The sequence below is a fragment of the Struthio camelus genome, chromosome 1 (genome assembly GCF_040807025.1).
Source record: "Struthio camelus isolate bStrCam1 chromosome 1, bStrCam1.hap1, whole genome shotgun sequence".
Lineage (NCBI taxonomy): Eukaryota > Metazoa > Chordata > Aves > Struthioniformes > Struthionidae > Struthio > Struthio camelus.
This window is the reverse complement of record NC_090942.1, coordinates 49,309,513-49,328,069: the sequence shown is the minus strand read 5'-3', so window position 1 is coordinate 49,328,069 and position 18,557 is coordinate 49,309,513. Positions and strand designations below refer to the sequence as shown.

The following is an 18,557-nucleotide window of genomic DNA, read 5'->3' as shown; positions in this document are numbered from 1 at the left end:
AAATCTGTGTCCTTTAAAAATTCTGGCCATAATCATAGTCTGCCTCAATCTGTTTTGATGAATTTCTTCAGTACTTGTTCCTTTAATAGTGTAAAGCTGGACACTGAAAGCCCTCTTCTCATGCTACTAAAATAAGTGAAATTCTTGCTATTTTTTAAAATTAAAGTAAGACTAAACTTTTCATTGCCAAACAGGCTGCTGTCCACAATCCTCCATCTTTTTTTTTTTTTTGACATAGATGCAGGAAGTCTTTTTTTATTCTATGTATATGACCAAAATTTCTGGATTTTTTTCTATCTATCTTTGCATCCAAACACACATCTGAAGATAATTGTTCATTTTTCTAGCTTTTCTCTCTCCTCATTCTGACAGAAAAGTCATTACTTTTGTCCCAGCAATAGTACCTTCATTTCCCTGTGCACCTTTCCTGGCATCTGTTGCATTTAGGTTGGGATCCTCACCTTCAGCAATAAGACATCTGCATTTCTGGCATCCAGAATACTTGTTCTTAAATACTTAAATTCTAACCTTTATTTCCGTTTAATATTTTCTACAGTTTCTGTAGTAATCTTTCCAGTGATTGTTTTTAATTCACATAACCTTTTTGAGTCCCGCTTCAAATATTAATCCTCTGAATAACATCTATTTACAGTATTTTGTCCATAAAAATTAAAATCTCAGAATTAGAATGAGTCCACCATTTTGTGGAATATGTTTATTTCTATGATCACACTCATACTAGTAACTTTATTTATGACAGTTGTAAAGCGCCCACTGAAATACTGGTCTGCCATTTCTAGAAGTGACAATACTTTTCCCTCAATAATACTGAAGAAATTTCTTGCTATTTTTGAAGAGTCAGCTACTTGCTGAGATCAAAGGAAATTCTTTTAGCATTAATTGTTATTATTTTGTGCTAGATCTCTTAGGTTTATTACATGGCCATTTCACAAATATCTGATTCAGTATTTTCATTTAGTCTTTAAATTCATTAGAGTGAATTTCTTGTCTTTATAAACCTTGCTTTCATCTCTTTCTCCTCAGCACGTTTTTTGAAATCTCCTCTCGAGCAGGTTCTAGTGATCTACTGGACATTAGCCAGTAACAGCCAGATTGTCTACAGTACTTTTGGTCATTTCACACCATAACAGAATTCTGTTGACGTTCACAAATGGCCTGAGACATATGTAAATTTAGTCCGATTGTAACTTACTGCAACTGAAACAACTCCTTCTTGCTTTGCATCCTCCTCCTCTGAGGAGGTTTGTGCTGATTTTCTCTATGGTAGGGTGGATTTTCTTTAAGACTAATTATGGAAGCCAGTGAAATTCCCTGATAGGCCAGGCAACTTCAAATGTTAGCTTTAATAAGAGCAGTTTTAGGAAACTTTTGAGAAGTACATACGTAAGTCATCTAGGAGGAAATATTATATCATCTAAATATTTTCATAATGAATTTTCATATCAGCCCATCCGTAACAAGGATGCTGTAGTACATGTATCAGAGGAATAGTTTCAGTACTGAAAGCTGTGGTTCTTTCCAAGTGTCATGAATACTTTTAACCAAATACTCTCTAAGAAGTAAATTCAGTACACACAATTCACAGCAGAGTTTTTCATAAGTAGGCTCTGTGAAAACCACCATTAAAATTAAGTAAGTGTTTTCCAGTTTTTCAAAAGGTTGTTTTGTTTTATCATTGCAAATATGTGAGGATACCTGACTTCTGTTATCAGTAACTTAACTAAATTCAAAGTACTGTATTGCTGGTGTCTTTAAAATTATATTTTATAGACATTTGTATTTCTTAGACCTTTATATTTCTCCAGAATGATACAGGCGTAGTGGGGGTTTCCTCAGATTTCTTTTTCTTTATATTGTATCTGCATCTCCATAGCCATATTGTGCTGCAAATTGAGTGACTCAACCTTTTCATTCAGTATATTTGCTCCACAATTTTTGCAATTTTCAGGAAAGCTGAAAGTGAAGCTGCAGGTTTAATTTTAGATATTTGCAGTACTCTCCAGGTAGCATAGCTTATGCAACTCCTAATCAAAAAACAAATGAACAAACAAAAAAAAATTCCGACCAAGATACTAGAGTTACTAGAGGTCTAGAGTTTGGTACAAGATATAAATTATATCTTTGGCTAGTTTCACAGTAAGAGCAAGCTGTTTATAAGGTGGTGAAAACAGCTGATCAAAGTGTTCCCTTATATCTTTTCTTAAATATATAATAACTCTTATAACATTTACTCCTAGTTATTAGATATGTCCAGAGATTAAAAAAGAATTTTTCCTAACACTTTGTCTTTATTATTGTCTTGTAAATACAGCTTACTGTATTTAAATCAGTAAATCAGTTTAATCAAGCTAATCAGCTTAATCAATTTAAATCAGTCAGGAGAGTGGGAACTCTGCAGTAGAGTTCAATGAAAGGAATGAAAAAAAATCTCCTCTGAAATAAATGATGGTTTTATGTACTAAAATTCTTTGTGTGTCAAAAAGGGATGAATAAAGAGAAACCATTGAAATTGCTTATTTAGATTTTCCAAGGAAAAGGTCTGAGAAGAAAACTAAGTAGTCCCCTACTGTATCTCCCATATCATAACAATTTGAGAAATAATTTTTTAGGGACAGAAAGCAATACGTAGGAATAAGTGATTAATTTGTAACGTGGCAAAAACCTAAGAGGTAATGTGCTCTAAGTGTCAGCAACCTCATGTAGTTCAGTCTGGAAAGAGGGTTCACAGATTGATGACAACATGTGCAGGCTACATAAATTACTCAGGTTAATTGAAACTAAAAGAGATTCTGAGGAACTTTGTAAAGGTTTAGTGGAGATAAGGGAACAGATGGCATGATGGCAAGTGAAGTTCGTTGTTATATTGAAGTGCAAGGAGATGCATTTTGGAAGGAATATTTTGAACTAATTGTAACTACTTCAATAACAGTAGCCATTATTAGTAAAAACTCCTTACAAGCTCTTTTTTAATGTGACTCTACTTAGTCAAGGTGAAAAATCCCTGTATTGTACCTCCAACAGAACAAATGAACCAACGTATTGAGATGCAGCAGGAAGGGAATGAAAATCTTTGAAAAATGAGATGCTTTTATGGTGGTGGGAGCCAGCCATCTTGAACAAAGTTCTGGTTGCGTCATCTGAAAAACAACTTAACAGAAATAGTAGTCCTAAGATAGGCCAACAACATTATAAGAAAACAGTGAGCATATGAAGAGGGACTGAAAGCTGCAGGCAAGAAACTACTAAGAGGTATAGGAAGAGAGACATACAAAAAGTAGTAGAGAGAATGGTTGCTGGACATTACTGATCTTTTCTAAATGCAAGAGGGAGGAAATATTTATCACAATCAAAAGTCAGAAGATGCAAAAGCAGGCAATGCTACCTCCAACCACAGTGATCCATATGGAAACCCTTTTGACACTAAATATAACACAGCTTCAAATGCAGCTTGATAAATGGCAAAGGCAGTTGAAAAGGTCGCTACCACCAAAAGGGGTAGTCAGAGTAGTCACAGTCTTCTCATCCTTGTACATCTCTTTTCCTCCTCCTCTCATTCCTCAGGGATTAGTTTGCTTTCTCTGAACTGAATTGGCTAGTCACTGTCTGTGAATTTACTGACTTGCAGGGAGGTCGGATAAATACCAGAGCAAGGGAAGCTGCAGAGAAGGAGGCACTGAGAACCCTCTCTCAGCAGCACTGAGCTGTTAGATTGGTTCAGACCATCTCATTAACCTCAGATGAAGAAAAAAGGATTATATGCATATGGAGGTGAAAAGGCAGTTACTTTAGTTTATACTCTGACCATGAAAGCCTCTCTTTAATTCATAGATTTAAAAAGAAATTTCTCATATAGGCACTTTATTCTGTAACTGTGAAAGATCAGTTTTCTTTCATTTTTTTTGTGTCCATCAAACTGATCTTGTGTGAGTCTGACACTTTTTGTTTTCCACATCTTCATTGCCTTAATTGTACAAGTCAGATTTGGCCTAATTATAAACTTAGTTTCATATACAACCATCTGCCAAAGTTACCATCTGTAGCAATTCAGTATTTAATATTGAGACAAGGAAAACCCTTTGAAATGTATTGTAATTGAACTACAATTACATTTTAAAGTAATGACAAGTGAGACACTTAAACTGAAAGTTCTTTCTTTTAAAATGGGGGTATGAATGGTTAGAACTCCCAAAATTTTATGAAATGCTGGATATGTCACATAGGTCTACCCATTCAAAGATAGCGGAGTTTGCATGGAACAACATCCTTGAAAGATACTTATATCACTTCAGCATTAGCAGGAAAAAGCACTTAAAGCACTTAAAAGCACTCCTTCCCTTTTAGGAATGCATAGGAATTCAAAATATATACGTTTCTGATGAGGTAGTGTAGTAATTGGCTTTTTATGTTACAGGAAACATTTTGAACTGTTGCATCTCCTCCCATTACCTTTTGCCACCTTCAACTTACATTGTTCTAGACTTTATACAGTGCTTTAGATTCCTAAAATGATTGTGCTGCCAAATTGCTTTCTTTAAAAATAAATAATCAGCTCAGGAAAGTAATTTCAGGAAGAATTTTTAAAACTATCAATGGCATGATACATTTTAGTAAAGTACTTCAAAAAAGAAGTTAGTTTTCATTTGCTGTGGTGAGAAGATATGCAACTGGAGTAAAAATCACTTAGATATTTTTGGCATGTGGAAGTGTTTTCAGTTTAGACTGAAAACTTAAAAAAAGTAATTACTTTGTTCTTACTAACATACCAAAATTAATTGCTTTAAGACAAGGCATAATGTATTGGTAATTCCAGCTAGCCAAGATAAATGGCTTACTGCCTGCCCAGCACTTACATTGTCTTATGAGCATACTTAAATGTTTTGAAGATTAGTTTCTAATTTGAAGTGTCAGGACCTGGATTTATCTTCAGTCACAGAAATTGCAACTTCAAGGCATCTGACATTAATCTCATCCGTCAGTGTATCACTTCAGATAAAAATTCTTTTCATACTTATTAAAGGCAAGCATTTGATCAAATGTATATTTCCTCTTAATGTATTTATATTCTAGTAACAGTGTGATTGTAAGATTGCGTTATTCTTTCACAGATCCTTACCATAAAGCTGAATTGTTCACTATGGTTTTGATTATTTATAGGAATGTGCATGATTTAAATTATGCAGGAAGTAAAATGCTGCCTAAGAACTTAGTTTTTTTTTTTTTTTGGAAATGTAATTATTTGCTAAGTAGTTTTCAAAAATAAATAAATGGGAACTGAGTTGAAATCAAGATCTGAAATTAAAAGAGGTTTTTCCCATCAGAAAATGATTTCAAATATGATTTTTTTTACTCTGTTTTATTTGGAAACAACTGAGATAAAAGTTGTGACATGAATCTCACAAATATTTCTTGGCGCAGACCTAATACATACAGCTTAAATTATTGGGTACAGTGATAGGAAGAAGTATGAAATCAAGACCTACTGAAATACTGAAAATGAATGGTTTTAAACAAGTTCACGAGAATGTAAACCTGGCAATGTCATTTTTCGTGGGCTTCGTTTGATTTTTGACGGCTGTGGAATCGTATACTCCAAGCTTTTGAAAGGTAAACAAATTCATACATTTCCCAAGGTAATATTCTGACAGACCTTCTGATTTAGCTAACTACTAAATACCTAAATGAACATACAAGAGGATTTTTATTGTGACAACGTCAACGTGCTCAAAGGCCTCAGAGTATTTCCGGCATCTTCTGAAAGTTTTCAGAGCAAGCGCCAAAGCCAAGTGATGTGGCTTTCATTTTTCACTTCTTTTGCTTTTTAGAATGCTTGATTTTAAATGCCTTTGCTGTAGGTGGTCTGAAGCTTTTCCTTTTAAAACTTATCTTCCAGAAACCTATTGCAATTTTGTAGAAGTGGACTATAAATTATGGTTAAAACATCTGCAGTGGCTGTTTGTAGGATTAGATAGCTAATTCATTGCTGGGCAACAAGTGACTGGTTTCAAGCAGAATATGGGGTAGAAGAGGTTATTTATTTGTTTTGAAACTCAAACTGATTCTAACAAACTAGATGTTGTAACGCTAAACTTTCCTCTTCATTTTCATGTATGGCAAATAGTAGATATCCTCTTTGCTTAGCATACTGTTTTGTAAGAAAGATGGTTATAAAATACTATCCTAATTTTGTAAAACTCACATTTCTAAATCATGAGCAGTACAGGCACATCATAAAAAAGACATTATGTCCAATATAGTAAATTTCTTGATGGAGTGACAGACAGAAGCAGCAGGAACTAAAGTTTCACTGGGGAATATCATGACCTTACCCAGTTCCTGTTACTGAGCTTTGTAAAGACACTCTTTCATCCTGCAGTGGAATATTGCCTGAAGAATACTTTTCAGCCCAAGGTAACGCTCCAAGGTAAACATGTAGGTTTAGAGTTGTGTTTTTAAAAGTATCTTCTGAATTCTGAAAGGATATGTTGAAACATGTATTATTTACTCATGTTTAAAATTGTAGGTGTCACCACTGATAACTGGAGGGAGCTTGAAATACCCTTAAGTATTCCTCCAAAGAGCCAAGCTTTAAAATGCATGAAAAAGCAGAACAACCTTCTTTTGTCAGTGTTACTCTTGCTATTGAAAACTCTGACCACATCTTTGGCTAAACAGCTGATTTTTTTTTTTTTTTAATCTCTTCTAAATGCAAGATCAGTTTTGTCACCAGCATTTTACAGGGCTGAGAAGAACAGATGTTGCATAACAATCTGAAAAGTTACCAACTGAGGCTTTGGGGGATCAAAGTGAAAACTTCTTGGTTCTGGTGCATAGAAATTTCCTGTCTCAAGCCTTTTTAAGTTGATGCAGGTGCTACTATCTGGAATATATCCAAAGAAGCCAGCTTTTGTGTAAGTAAATTGTGAATACCTCTTATGTCAGCTGTTATTTATCAATGGGCGAAACTGCTCAGACTAGTGAGGAATAATTCCATTTAAAAGTTGCATGTCATAAAGAGTTGATTTTAAGTTGTTAGCTCCTCTTCGCTTTATAAACAGCCACCTGGTTACCTACTACATCAATTGAAATAGCAGCAACAATACTTAGTAAAAGATGGGATAATCCTCTATTTTCATTTGCTGGAGGAGAGCCTGTGATACTATAGAGAGTAAATAAATAAAGTTTGTAATCTAGGAGAATGTATGAGGAAGGGAATGATTCGTTTATTTTCCATGAGCCTTTGTTTTTATATTACTTCTTTGTCATGTAGTGCTGGAAGTCATATGGGCTTGTTAGGCGTAATGAGGACTCAGACACATGAGAATTGATCTCTGTGAGTACATCAAAGGACCAGACCCAAAAAATGGAATCAAACAATGTAAGCAGAAGAGCAGTATTGGCACGAGAACAAGATGATATAAATTGCCATCGATACACTTACGGAGGACACTATAAAAGGCTTTTAACCATCAGAACAGTGACAATCTAGAACAACTTCCCAAGATAGTTTTATTAGCCCCTCTACTCCTACTTTGTTCCTCCGGTCTTTCTATAAGGTTCTCTAGTCCTATTACAAAGATAAGCTGCCTATAGTATCAAAGGCGTGGGAAATAGCAGCAATGTACCTGGAGCTAACCTATCTCAGGAGTTACCTGAAGCCCACAGTGACTCTGAAAAGTGACACCTGCAGTGGGACTGGGCAAATAAAATAGATCAAGAGACTTACTATCTAGGAGCGTGAGTTTTCTGATTGCCTATTGAGAACTGCCTAGACCTATTCCTGTTTTTTTTAAAGTTGGAGTTCAGGTTACTAGTAGATATCATTTGTCGTGGTAGTAGATCATAGCAGACCCTTTCTGGGTACACCAGAGATTACCCCTTTTGCCTGATTTTGCTCATGAGATCATCACTAGGGCAGAGGGACTGAAGAAAGCTGCTGGAGCTCAACCCCATGGTATTTAGCATGATGCGAACCTCATCATTTATGCAACCACTGTTTCTCACCTTGTAGACCACTAATGTAGACAGTAGCTGTAAAAACTGCCAGGCACTTGGGAAACTACTGGTCTCATGGTCCTATATACATAGTACGACATTGATGTGACAGAATATCATTTTTCAGTGTTTTCAAAGCTTATCTTGGTGTTCAGATTTGGGAGACCCAAACCATGTTCTTTAACCACATCTATAATTCATCTAAAATCACGTCTATAAACATCTGCAACTCTAAGGATGTAATACAATTCAATTACATGGATAAAATACAATCTCAGCTGCATTGGCTACAGTTTTAGTCAGTGCTGAGCTTTTGTAATGAGATGTCTGCCCAAGATTTCTTATTGAACAAGTCAGATAAATCAGTTGTGAATGTATATCTCTCTAAAGATATTGGGATATCAGGGATGTAATAGAAGAAAATTAGAGTTCAGAAACAGTGGTGTCTTTCTGAGGACATGTCTTTGGTTTAAGGCCAGGTTGACAGGTCTGTGATTTATATATCAAAAATCATCCTCTACTTATAAAAGAAGGTATAAAAGGAGTGACAAAAAGAAAAAATGTATAAAACCTTATAATTTTGTAATAATATTCTTGTTCCTGCTGATCTCTTCCCACAAGCTCAAGCATGATATGAAAACTATTCAGATTTGTAAGGCAATTTATATCTTGCAAAGTTTAAGTAATACATGAAAAAGTTAAGAATATACTTTAAAAGCCTCTTTTGCTTCATACTACTAATGAAAATTAGGGAGGATAGAGACATTTCATCGTATACCTAAGGTTTTACTGTATGCCAAGCATCAAATTAGTTGATGTTTTTGCTGATCTTATTTTTTTTTATTTTGTCAGTGCAACAGTTTTCCTAACACATATTCCATCTACTTTTTAGCACATGGTAAAAATTAAAGATCCAATACTGAATTTCGGTAGCAACTTTTCTTCCATTTGCTTTACTGGTGCCTGAAGCTCTAAGATTAAAAAAGATGTCTCTGAATATGTCTTCAAAGATGAAAAAAATCTCATAATTGAAAATAATATTCAAGACAGTGGATTTTTTGCACAACTTGGCAAACAACCACAAACATCCGAAATAGATCTTCAAAAAATAATCTTTAACTGCAAATCATACTTAAGAGAATGTCTTTCATTCCCTGAGGAAGTCAGATCATCTGCTTTCATATAGTTTGAGAATCCTGTCTTCCCTGTTAAGATATTCTTGAATATTACTTTGCCTTCCTCTTTAGAGTACTTAAAAGTGCCTTTGGCTTCGTGCTAGAAGAGTCTGTCTTAAGTTCCCAGGGGAAGAAAAAAACCACCACCAACAAAAAGCAAAAACAAAAATCCTCCCCTTTGGAGTTTGTGGGAGGTTTTGTTGAGTCAGCTGAAGTCTGGTCTTCTGCCTATTCCTATTTAGATTTTGTAGGTATTTTGGATCTCAGTGTCTCCCTTAATGGCGCAAATGATTGGCGGTCTTTATCACATTACAATGGGATAGAAAGATGTAAAATTCATTCCTAGATGATTGAAATGAAACTTTATAAAGTGGAAGAAAAGAAAAGCGCTCTTGCCAGTACCTATAGCCTAGAAAGGCTGCCATAACTGCAGGACTTCTGAAGGATTCTGTAGTTCTTGTTGTGACTTAACAGGAAGATTTCTTTCAAAATATATTTTTATCTTTAGCCTTTCTTCCAATTCCAACTTTTCTTCTCCATAGAAATCCTGGTTCTTGACAGAACTAGAATGCCATCTGATGGATGAAAATCAGTAAATATTTACATGGGCATTGTTAACATAGGCGCCAGAAACAACATCCCTCTATAATTACCTGTCTCTTGGTAATTTCACTTCCCAGTGTTTGGGAACTAAACTAACTGGCTGTCATCCAGGACAGATTTAGGATGCAAGGAAACTGCCTGAATCCAGGACTGTCATGCAAGATTGAAGAGTGGACAAAATTTGTTATGGAGCAAGTAACATTAATTTTTAAAGAGGGCAGCCCAGTCTTTTACATTGGTATCCTTATAGGGATGGCAAATAAATACTTTATTTTACACATTAAAAGCACTATTTTGTATTCTGCTGAATGTTGTAAAATGCCTGGGTCGCCTTGATTTGCAAGGCAATTTCTATATCAAGCTACACTTCCTCTTGCTTATGACGTCCATTTTAGTTGCATTTGAGACACACAGACAGAGCACAGCAGGACAGTGCCTTGCTAAGTGCAGCAATAACATAAGGGCTGGAGCAACCTGCTGCTTCTGCATCTGTCAAGGAGAACTGGAAAGGAGACAGTAGCATGGCAATGCCACTGAGGTGGCATGAAATGAAGTTGGCATGAAGTCTAAGGAGCTTCCTGGTTTTCCTAAGATGCGGGCAGTGGAGAAGAATAGTGTGATTCATTATTTTCTGAGTACGGTGAGACCATGTACCTTAAAAACATCTGTCTCAGGAAGATGGGCATAACTTTGCAGAACTAGGGAGCGGTCTCTCCTTCCAGCTGAAGATACTATACAGTGAAAAAAGTAGGGGTTTTTTTAGTGTTCAACAGGTTTGGGACTATTGTTATCCGTTAACTTCAGCAGTTTTTTCTGATTCATTAACAGTGTACTTTAGAAAGGTACAAGGTCTGTAACCATCAGGATACAGCTAAGTTCTTTTCCCAGTTAGGCGTAGCAGGTGGGCTCCAGCAAGCTCCACTGCAGCTTCTGCCACCAAGGATAATTACCTGCAAAATACTGTTCCGGCCAGTTGCTGTTAGGCATTCCAGAAGCCATCAACTGGAAAATAAGTGAATGTGGAAAGGTCAGGGGGAAAGAGGTTTTATGATTGGCAAATTTATGGAAAATCAAAGAAAGAGTGTTACATAAAGCTAAAACACCTATGAAAGCAGGCAGTCTATTAAACTCATATCTGAATGTAGGGCACAATGGTACCTTTTCCTGCTTACGTTTGTGACAATAACTGATTAAATTCCTTCCCCTTTACCCCAGGAAGTGTGTTGGTGTTATGTATTTTAGATATTATATACAGAATTAGATAGAAGAGTATTCTGCATTTTATAAATAACTAAATACGTGTTTAAATATTTCATGCCTAAAACATTCCAAGACCTAAACTAAAAGAGCAACCAGTATTTCTGTAGACTCTGTGTTTAAATGAGAATCCGAAAAAAGCGCACTACATCCTGATGAATTGCGATTCCTTTTATCATCATTTTCCCTACTGCACATCATTCATTGTTAAATAAATCAAAAATAATATCAGTCACTAGGGAAGCATGCATCTACTTTTTGTAATCATAACAAAGCATTTAAGGTGTGATCCAGGGATGCTTAGGTATCTCACCCCAGCAGGGTGTTTCATTTAGCTGGAGTTAGACTTTTTTGGTCAATGAACTGCCAAAAGGTTGTTCAAGAAAACCCACATGTCGTCTGGGGAGGTTCCCAAAAGTTAGGGTACCCAGATGGAGGAGCATGTGCAAGACTAGCATACACATAACAGTTCTGATGCCTGTGTAATGAACGTTTCTTTTTCTAGTGATAGCTTACCAGTATAAAATGCACGAGCATTCTTTAGAATAAGAAACGGGAATTCTGCTGTTTTGCCCCTTCTGACTAGGAAGCTGACATAGGTGGGGAATTACCTCTTAGTGTAGTTGTGAGATAATTACCATAGGAACAGATCCCAGCTCCTACGAGTTGAAATTACCTTGGTAAGAGGAAATTTAACCTAGGTCTGTCTCTTGTTAGTGAGCAGCCTGGACAGGAGGCTACTATTTTGGATGAGACTGGTACCATGCTTTTGAAGGGTGGTGATGGATGCACGGTGGACTTAATGCTTCAGCTAAGCATTATTCAGAGTTTGTGCAGTGGTTCCTCTAACTACACTGGAGTTGCCTCCTGGGTACCAGAAAACATGTAGGGAACTTTCCTGTTCAAGATATAGTTGCCAAAATAATTCAGTGCTTCCAGACTAGGCAGGCACGGGTGAGTGACTTTTTTTTTCACCCCTACCACACTCTTTTGGGATTTAAGCAACATTTATCATTTAAGCAATGTTTAGGCACACCCATTTAGAGTGCTAACGTTAGTGGCATGGAGGAAGGTATTGCCCAATACCATGAGAATGGGAAGTGGATTATGTGCTATATAAGTGTTCATCTTTCACTTTAAGATTTTTCCAGGCTGACTGTAAATTCTTAATTGGTTAAAGACAATTCTTCTGTGACTTTAATCATCTCTGTCTTAGCTTAAATAACTAAGTAGATTAGTAGGCACATGAAATAATTATTGTGCTTGTATGCTTCTGGATGACACTCGGTGGCAGAAAAAGGGCAAGAAAGATCTTTTCCTGCTATTTTCATTTTCTCTTGGGCTTTTATTACAGAATTATGAAAATTAAGTTGGTTATCCATGGCTGACCAGCCAGTGTTGTCCATGGCGGAAGTTCACAAACTGTGCCTCAGCAAAGTAGTATGTAAACATTGCCTGAGGAGGCAATATTGCGAGATGTTCCTGTCCCAGCGTTAGGAGAAGTAAAAAATAATTTTTGGAAGCCTGGCCCAGGGTGAATTCTGTTCCATGTTGTCAGCTAACCCTACTGCAGCTGTGACTTATTTGTGTTTCACTGGATATGATTTACTCAAGAAACCGTAGTTAAAATGTCCATGGCTAGCCTGATACAAATGCAAGAAATTGTATAATGAGGAGCTTGTTTATCTCTGTAGCTACTGTCTCTCCCTAGTGCTCGGATTTTATTGTTTGCATTTATTGTTGATGATTTCTCCATAGTTATGATTAGAGTTGTTATCAGTACAAACTGGAGGTTTGGAAATGTCTAGACTTTCCAACACTGCTTATTTAGCAATGCGGTATTCCCCTTGCTGCTTTTGACTTAAGGAATTAGCTGATCATTAACAAGCATAGCTGTGTACCTTTCATATCACACTGTGGAAAAGATGCTGGAGCAGTCTTTCACCAGCCTTTGTGTACATTCTGGATCATAAATGAACATCTCTTAATTTACAGCTGCTAAAAACATGGTCTCCAACAGTTCGGATCTGTAGCTAAGCCTATAAAAGCTCTTAGTTGAGATGATAAATTGGAGCATATAGGCAATAATATAAATTACTTGTAAAATGATCAGAAGTGTATATTAAATCTTTAATTCAAATTATCCTTTTTAGTATAATTGTTAAAGTTTTTTTCCCTTTTCACAAAAGCAACTTAAATATTAAGTATTTAAGAGATTTCAAAATACAAAAACAATTGAGTGGTTCTAATTTTTGAGCCAAAAATAGGAAGAGGCCATTTGGTATACAGGTGCCTCCTGTCTGCCATATATCTTAAATTTAATGTTGGTAGATGATGTGTGATTAAATCCTGTGGCCAGCTTTGAAAGTCCCGTTTTAGCTTGGGAAGTAATTATATATGGAAATCTGTTAGGAGTGCTGTGTTGGTAACTTTCATTTATGTAATAAAGTGCAGTACTGGAATCTCTATTTATAAAGCTGTTGTTTAAACTTCCCTTTTATTCCATCCTTGATTTAATTCAATCTATTCAAATTTTGCTCAAACAGCAGGTTTGGTCATTAGTGAATAGCAGAAAAATAGCTTAGCTCTTTGATCTAAACGGTCCTTACATACAATATGCTGGTAGGCATGTGCAATATAAATATTTTGCAGGTGCAAATAATTATAAGATTTTGGATAAGAGACATGTTGAAACTAGCAGTATTTTGCAGGTTTGTAATTCCTGCTGGATGACTTAGGGAACAAATACACAAGAAAAACCTCAAATCATCTCAAAATTTACAAAGCATTTGTTTTTAATAGCAGTTATTAAAATAACTATGCTTTTAATTCTATTTACATAGGACAAAAAGTCTTGTATTCTGATTGATTTGCATAATTATAAAATGTGTAATAATTTTAAACTTCATGTATGGAGTGTATTTTTAGATGACTTTGAGAATCATGAATACTGACAAGAGTGTCATCATCATCAGAGTTCTCATTTTGTCTACTATATGCTGCTGCTTTTATTGATATTACTTAGTTGATCTGGCAGAAGGTCTTTCCAATGAAAGTGCTCTGTTACTTTTTTGACTATTAGACAGATTAGGTCAAATTTTGTCCTGTGATACTGACACAAGTCACTGAACAAACCTCATCTTCTTTTACATGTTGCAAAATGTTGAGCAACTGAGTAAAGAAATGAGTCCTTAACTTCACATTACTTCAGCTATACTCTGTCAATAATTATTTGAATAGATACTAGATTAAAAGTATTTCTAAATGCTAGTTATGTTGAAGCAATAGGCATTCTCAAAAGACGTACTGTATACTGAATGTTTGTTTTGCTTAGAATATTTTCAGCATTTTTGCTTGTAAGTCTGCTCGCCATCATGATTCTGTGGTGTCTGAAGTTGTAGTTTCCTAAATGGTTTAGGCCAAGCTAAGTGCCAGTTCCGGTAAAAGTCCTGGCTTTTCCCATTCTTAGCTGGCCATTTCTGCTGTTTCCATGCATGGGTACTGGCGCTTCTGTTTTCATAGTTCAGAGAACGCATCTACTTGAAAAATAGCACAGAAAAACAAAAATAAAAGCAGGTGGACTGACTGCCTGATACAGCTAGCTAAGCCATCTCACCAGGGTGAGTGCAAGAGAGGGGAAGGGCAGGAGGGTGGATAGTCTTTTCTAGCAGCAGCCCATACTGAAGTTTGGCCTAAATCAGTCAGGAAGCTGTATTCTGAAAAAGCAAATGGCCAGTTTTACTTGGAATATAAAATATTTAAAAATATAAGAGATGTAAGATAAAAGAAGGAGATTCACGTATCTTTTAGCAGTTCTTGGTAAAGTGCCTGTCACTGTTCTGTCATGTTTAGATAGTGCCCAAATGATCTTTCTCATCACGCTTTCTTAGCAGCAGTAGATAAATAAACAAGTACTTAATCTTTTGAATCTGTGATTTTCTCCTTCCGCTTTGCTAGAGAGCTTCATGTATGTTACTTGATTTAGTTTAGTTTTAAATTGAAGGGTTATATATGTACTATTTGAAGCCAAGGCCAAAGAAGTGAGTTGCTGCCTACCTCAGAGAAGAGGAAGGCTTGGGATTCGTCTTAGTTCCTGCAAAAGCAAATTCTAGTCCTGGGCCTGCTCTCACGAAGCCTGCACAGGCAAATTCCATGCTTGCAATAAATGTACACCGTCATTGCCTTTTGCTGACAACTTCATTCAGCTGGCACAAGGAGCTTCAGAGCCCGAGGCAACTTTTGATTATCCATAACTTAAATGTTTTAACATTCTGGAAATAGAGATACATAGCTTAGACTTGGCACAGGGCTCTATGAGAACACAGCAGGGCTCAGGGAACAGACGGCTAGGAAGTTCAGGCAGCATAGCAGAGGAGATGGCCAGGAGATGCATCTGAACGAGTTATCTGGTGTTTTTTCTGCTGAATCTCAGAAGCCTATGTCAGTGCATTGCATTGCTGTTCACAATAGGTCTTAGGAAGGGCATGAAGTGTCAAAGCTGAGCTACTGCTTCTGATAGGCCAAGGCATGTCACTTAGCGAAAATGTATTATATTGATGCTTGAGATCTCGGTGTTTGGGCAGAGGCCAGTTGTGGTTCTCCTTGCAGTTGAAATACCCAACTGTAATGGCTGTGATTATGAACTTTCTCCTTTTTATCTTGCTGTGGTCTAGTATCACTTTGTTCCTTATCATTCATTATAGCATACGAAGCAGAGGTTTATCAGCTACCTTACCAGATGAGTGGTGAGCATTTAGTTAGCTGTTGCTGATAATGAACAATATTGTGAAGTTTGATTCTTTCCCTTACTTGGTGCTCCTAAACTTGGAAGAAATGTACCTAGACAATTGAGTGCAGCAGGATTCTGCACAAATGGTCTGATGGCTCAATACCAGGTTTTTCATTATTATCCTAAAGGTGCTTTCTTCCAGAAAAGATCAGTTAAGTGCATTTGCTTGGATGCCTGCTGTGAAGATTATACTATGGCAATAAAATTGTGCTGATGAAAGAGTATCGTTGCTTCTAGACTTCATATATGAAAAACATTACTACAGTCTCTCATACTTCTTTTTTGGAAATTGCTTACTAGTTTTTATTTGTTTGTTTTTTATAAATACAGACTTGGATTATCACTTGCTTTTGTCTTCAACTACTCCTGCTTCATCCTCTTGTCAAAGCCCAGAGTTCCTGCGGGAATCCAGTGACAGATGATGTGAATGACATTGCAAAATTGGTAAGTGGCTTTTAATTCAAACATGTTTTTTATGTTAAGCAGTGATCAGCATCTAATGGCACTGACATTCTTAAGGAAAGTTAGTAAATATATGTTAGAACGAAGAGAGTATTAAAAATAAAGCCATTAAACTGTGTGACTTGATCAACATCAAAACCCTTATAATGCAGAGACTGGAGGACTACTTTCGGAGTTCTTTGAAGAGGTGACTTTCTTGACCAAAGTGGCGTGTGTGGACTTGTATGGTTCCCTCCCTCCACACTTCCATGAAAATTGTCAAAAGTCTCAATTTCCTCAAATAGTCTCTGGGAAGAGAAAGCTGTTTCCCATGCAGATAACAGATCGGTATATTTGCATTATTGGTGTGTGTGGAGCAGACTGGTGGCAAACACAACCAAAATGAATGATAAGTCTTTACCCAAGGCTTGCAGGAAATTTGTGCCATATGTAAAAATAATTTAATACTAGGCTTATTTGTTGGCAGTCGTGGCAATAACGACTGAACAACTCTTACAGTCTTTAAATTGGAGTGGGTTACATAGAGTATTCTGTATTTCTCTCTCCTTTTGTTGTGCCTAGAAATGTAGTCTGAAGGACTGGCAGCTTTTTACTAAGAACTAAATTAAAGTAAGTAAGTAACATTCTAAGCGTTACTTAGTTGAACACTGCATTCTTTTGAACAACTGCATCTCCTTGTTTGAAGTCACTTGGTGGGTAACTCCACTGAAGTGTCTGATTATGCTGACTCACAGTAGTGCAGGATCTAACACCAAAGGTTTTAAGAGATAGTACTTATTGAACACTTAAGAAGCGTGCCTGCATCTACATAATCTTTTCAGCTGAAAATTATGGCTTTATTATGGAGAAACAGTTGCAAGACAGGAATTAATGTTACCAGACACTTAATTTAGAGTTAGTTGCATTTGATGGCAGTGCATCTTAAGATGTTCTGAACTTATTTTCTTTGGGCATTCTTAGATGCCGTGGCATATTTCTCTGGAGCAGAGGGGTGTTTCTACAGTCCTTCTCAAATGCTTAGTGCTTCACATTACTCCTTGTGGGCGTAATCCAGAGGTGTTGATGTGTTTATTCAAGATTGCATACATCTCTTAAAGGAGTATTAAGCTTTGAGTTAAAACTGTTGAAAGCATGACTTTAAAATAACAGAACTCCTGGGAGGGTTAGTGAAATTTTTTGGGACAAGGTCAACACTAACTTTTTATCAGTTATGTATTCTCAGAACAAATGTTTTAACTTTCTCTTTAATACAATGTAAATCTTAAGAATATATAAATACTCCTGACAAAAATTTGCTTGGATCTTGAACAATCACTCTTTCCTTTTGAGGTAAATTATGAAAGAATCTTAACATCATAAAACTCAAATGGGTCTTTCGTTTGATTATGAATTTCTGTGTGGTGTTCCTACATCTTCCTCCAATCTAGTCCAGTAGCTGCAGTTCTTGTACATATCCCTGCTGCCTTCTGTCTCCATATCCCAACCCTTGTCCACATACTCCCTGCTTGTTCCATGTATAGCATCACTAGCTCCTTTACGTGGTCCCTAGGTATGATGCCTACCTGAACCATGTTTTCATCTCCTTCTAGGCTCAAATCCCATTTTGTGTGGCTTGCTTGCTGGGCAGGAAGGAGTTTGGTGGCTGGTTTGGTATGTGTGCTGCTTAGCTGAAAGAAAAACTCTGCTGACTGGCCAGCTTGCATTGCACTTCTGCTACTGCCAAGATTGAGCAGAATGAGATCGGGCTGGGCTCATGCTGTTGTTGCTTCAGTGAGAATGCTATTATGGTCTTTCTCCTGAAGGAAATTGCTGCAGAACTTACAGGAACACATATACCTTTCAGATCTCTCCACCTAATGGAAAATTTGGGTGACATTAGGTAACAGGTTCAAAGATATTTTGATTTGGAGAAATGGCACAGATGCACAGAATACAAAGACTAAAAACCAGACACTTGGATTCTCTTTGTTTTGGATTGTGCATTTGAGAGTGTTCTGCAGAGAGTCCGTTTCCCTGTTTTGTATATGTATGTTAATATTTGCATGGATTTTTCATCCAGCTGAGACTAGAAAGGATAACATGGAAATTAGTGTAGTATGTTAAGGTAGAAGAACTCTTGTTTTTAATTACACTGATTGAATTACAAGTTGATTGTTCCCTTTTGAAAATGCTACACCATGACAACTTGACACTAGGAATGAAAAAGCTATATATAATAAGGTTTAAAGTACTGTAATTTTAAGACAAACTCTCATTAA

The 18,557-nt window shown here is 36.4% G+C and overlaps 1 protein-coding gene across 3 annotated transcripts in view; it reads left to right on the top strand.

Annotated features, from left to right (window-relative positions):
• KITLG (KIT ligand) overlaps positions 1-18,557 on the top strand; it is a 53,332-nt gene that overhangs the window by 8,676 nt on the left and 26,099 nt on the right. For all 3 annotated transcript variants that reach the window (XM_068936767.1, XM_068936776.1, XM_068936786.1), the window contains exon 2: positions 16,168-16,281. In XM_068936767.1, the coding sequence (XP_068792868.1) occupies positions 16,168-16,281 (114 nt within the window). The remainder of the gene's footprint in view (positions 1-16,167; positions 16,282-18,557) is intronic.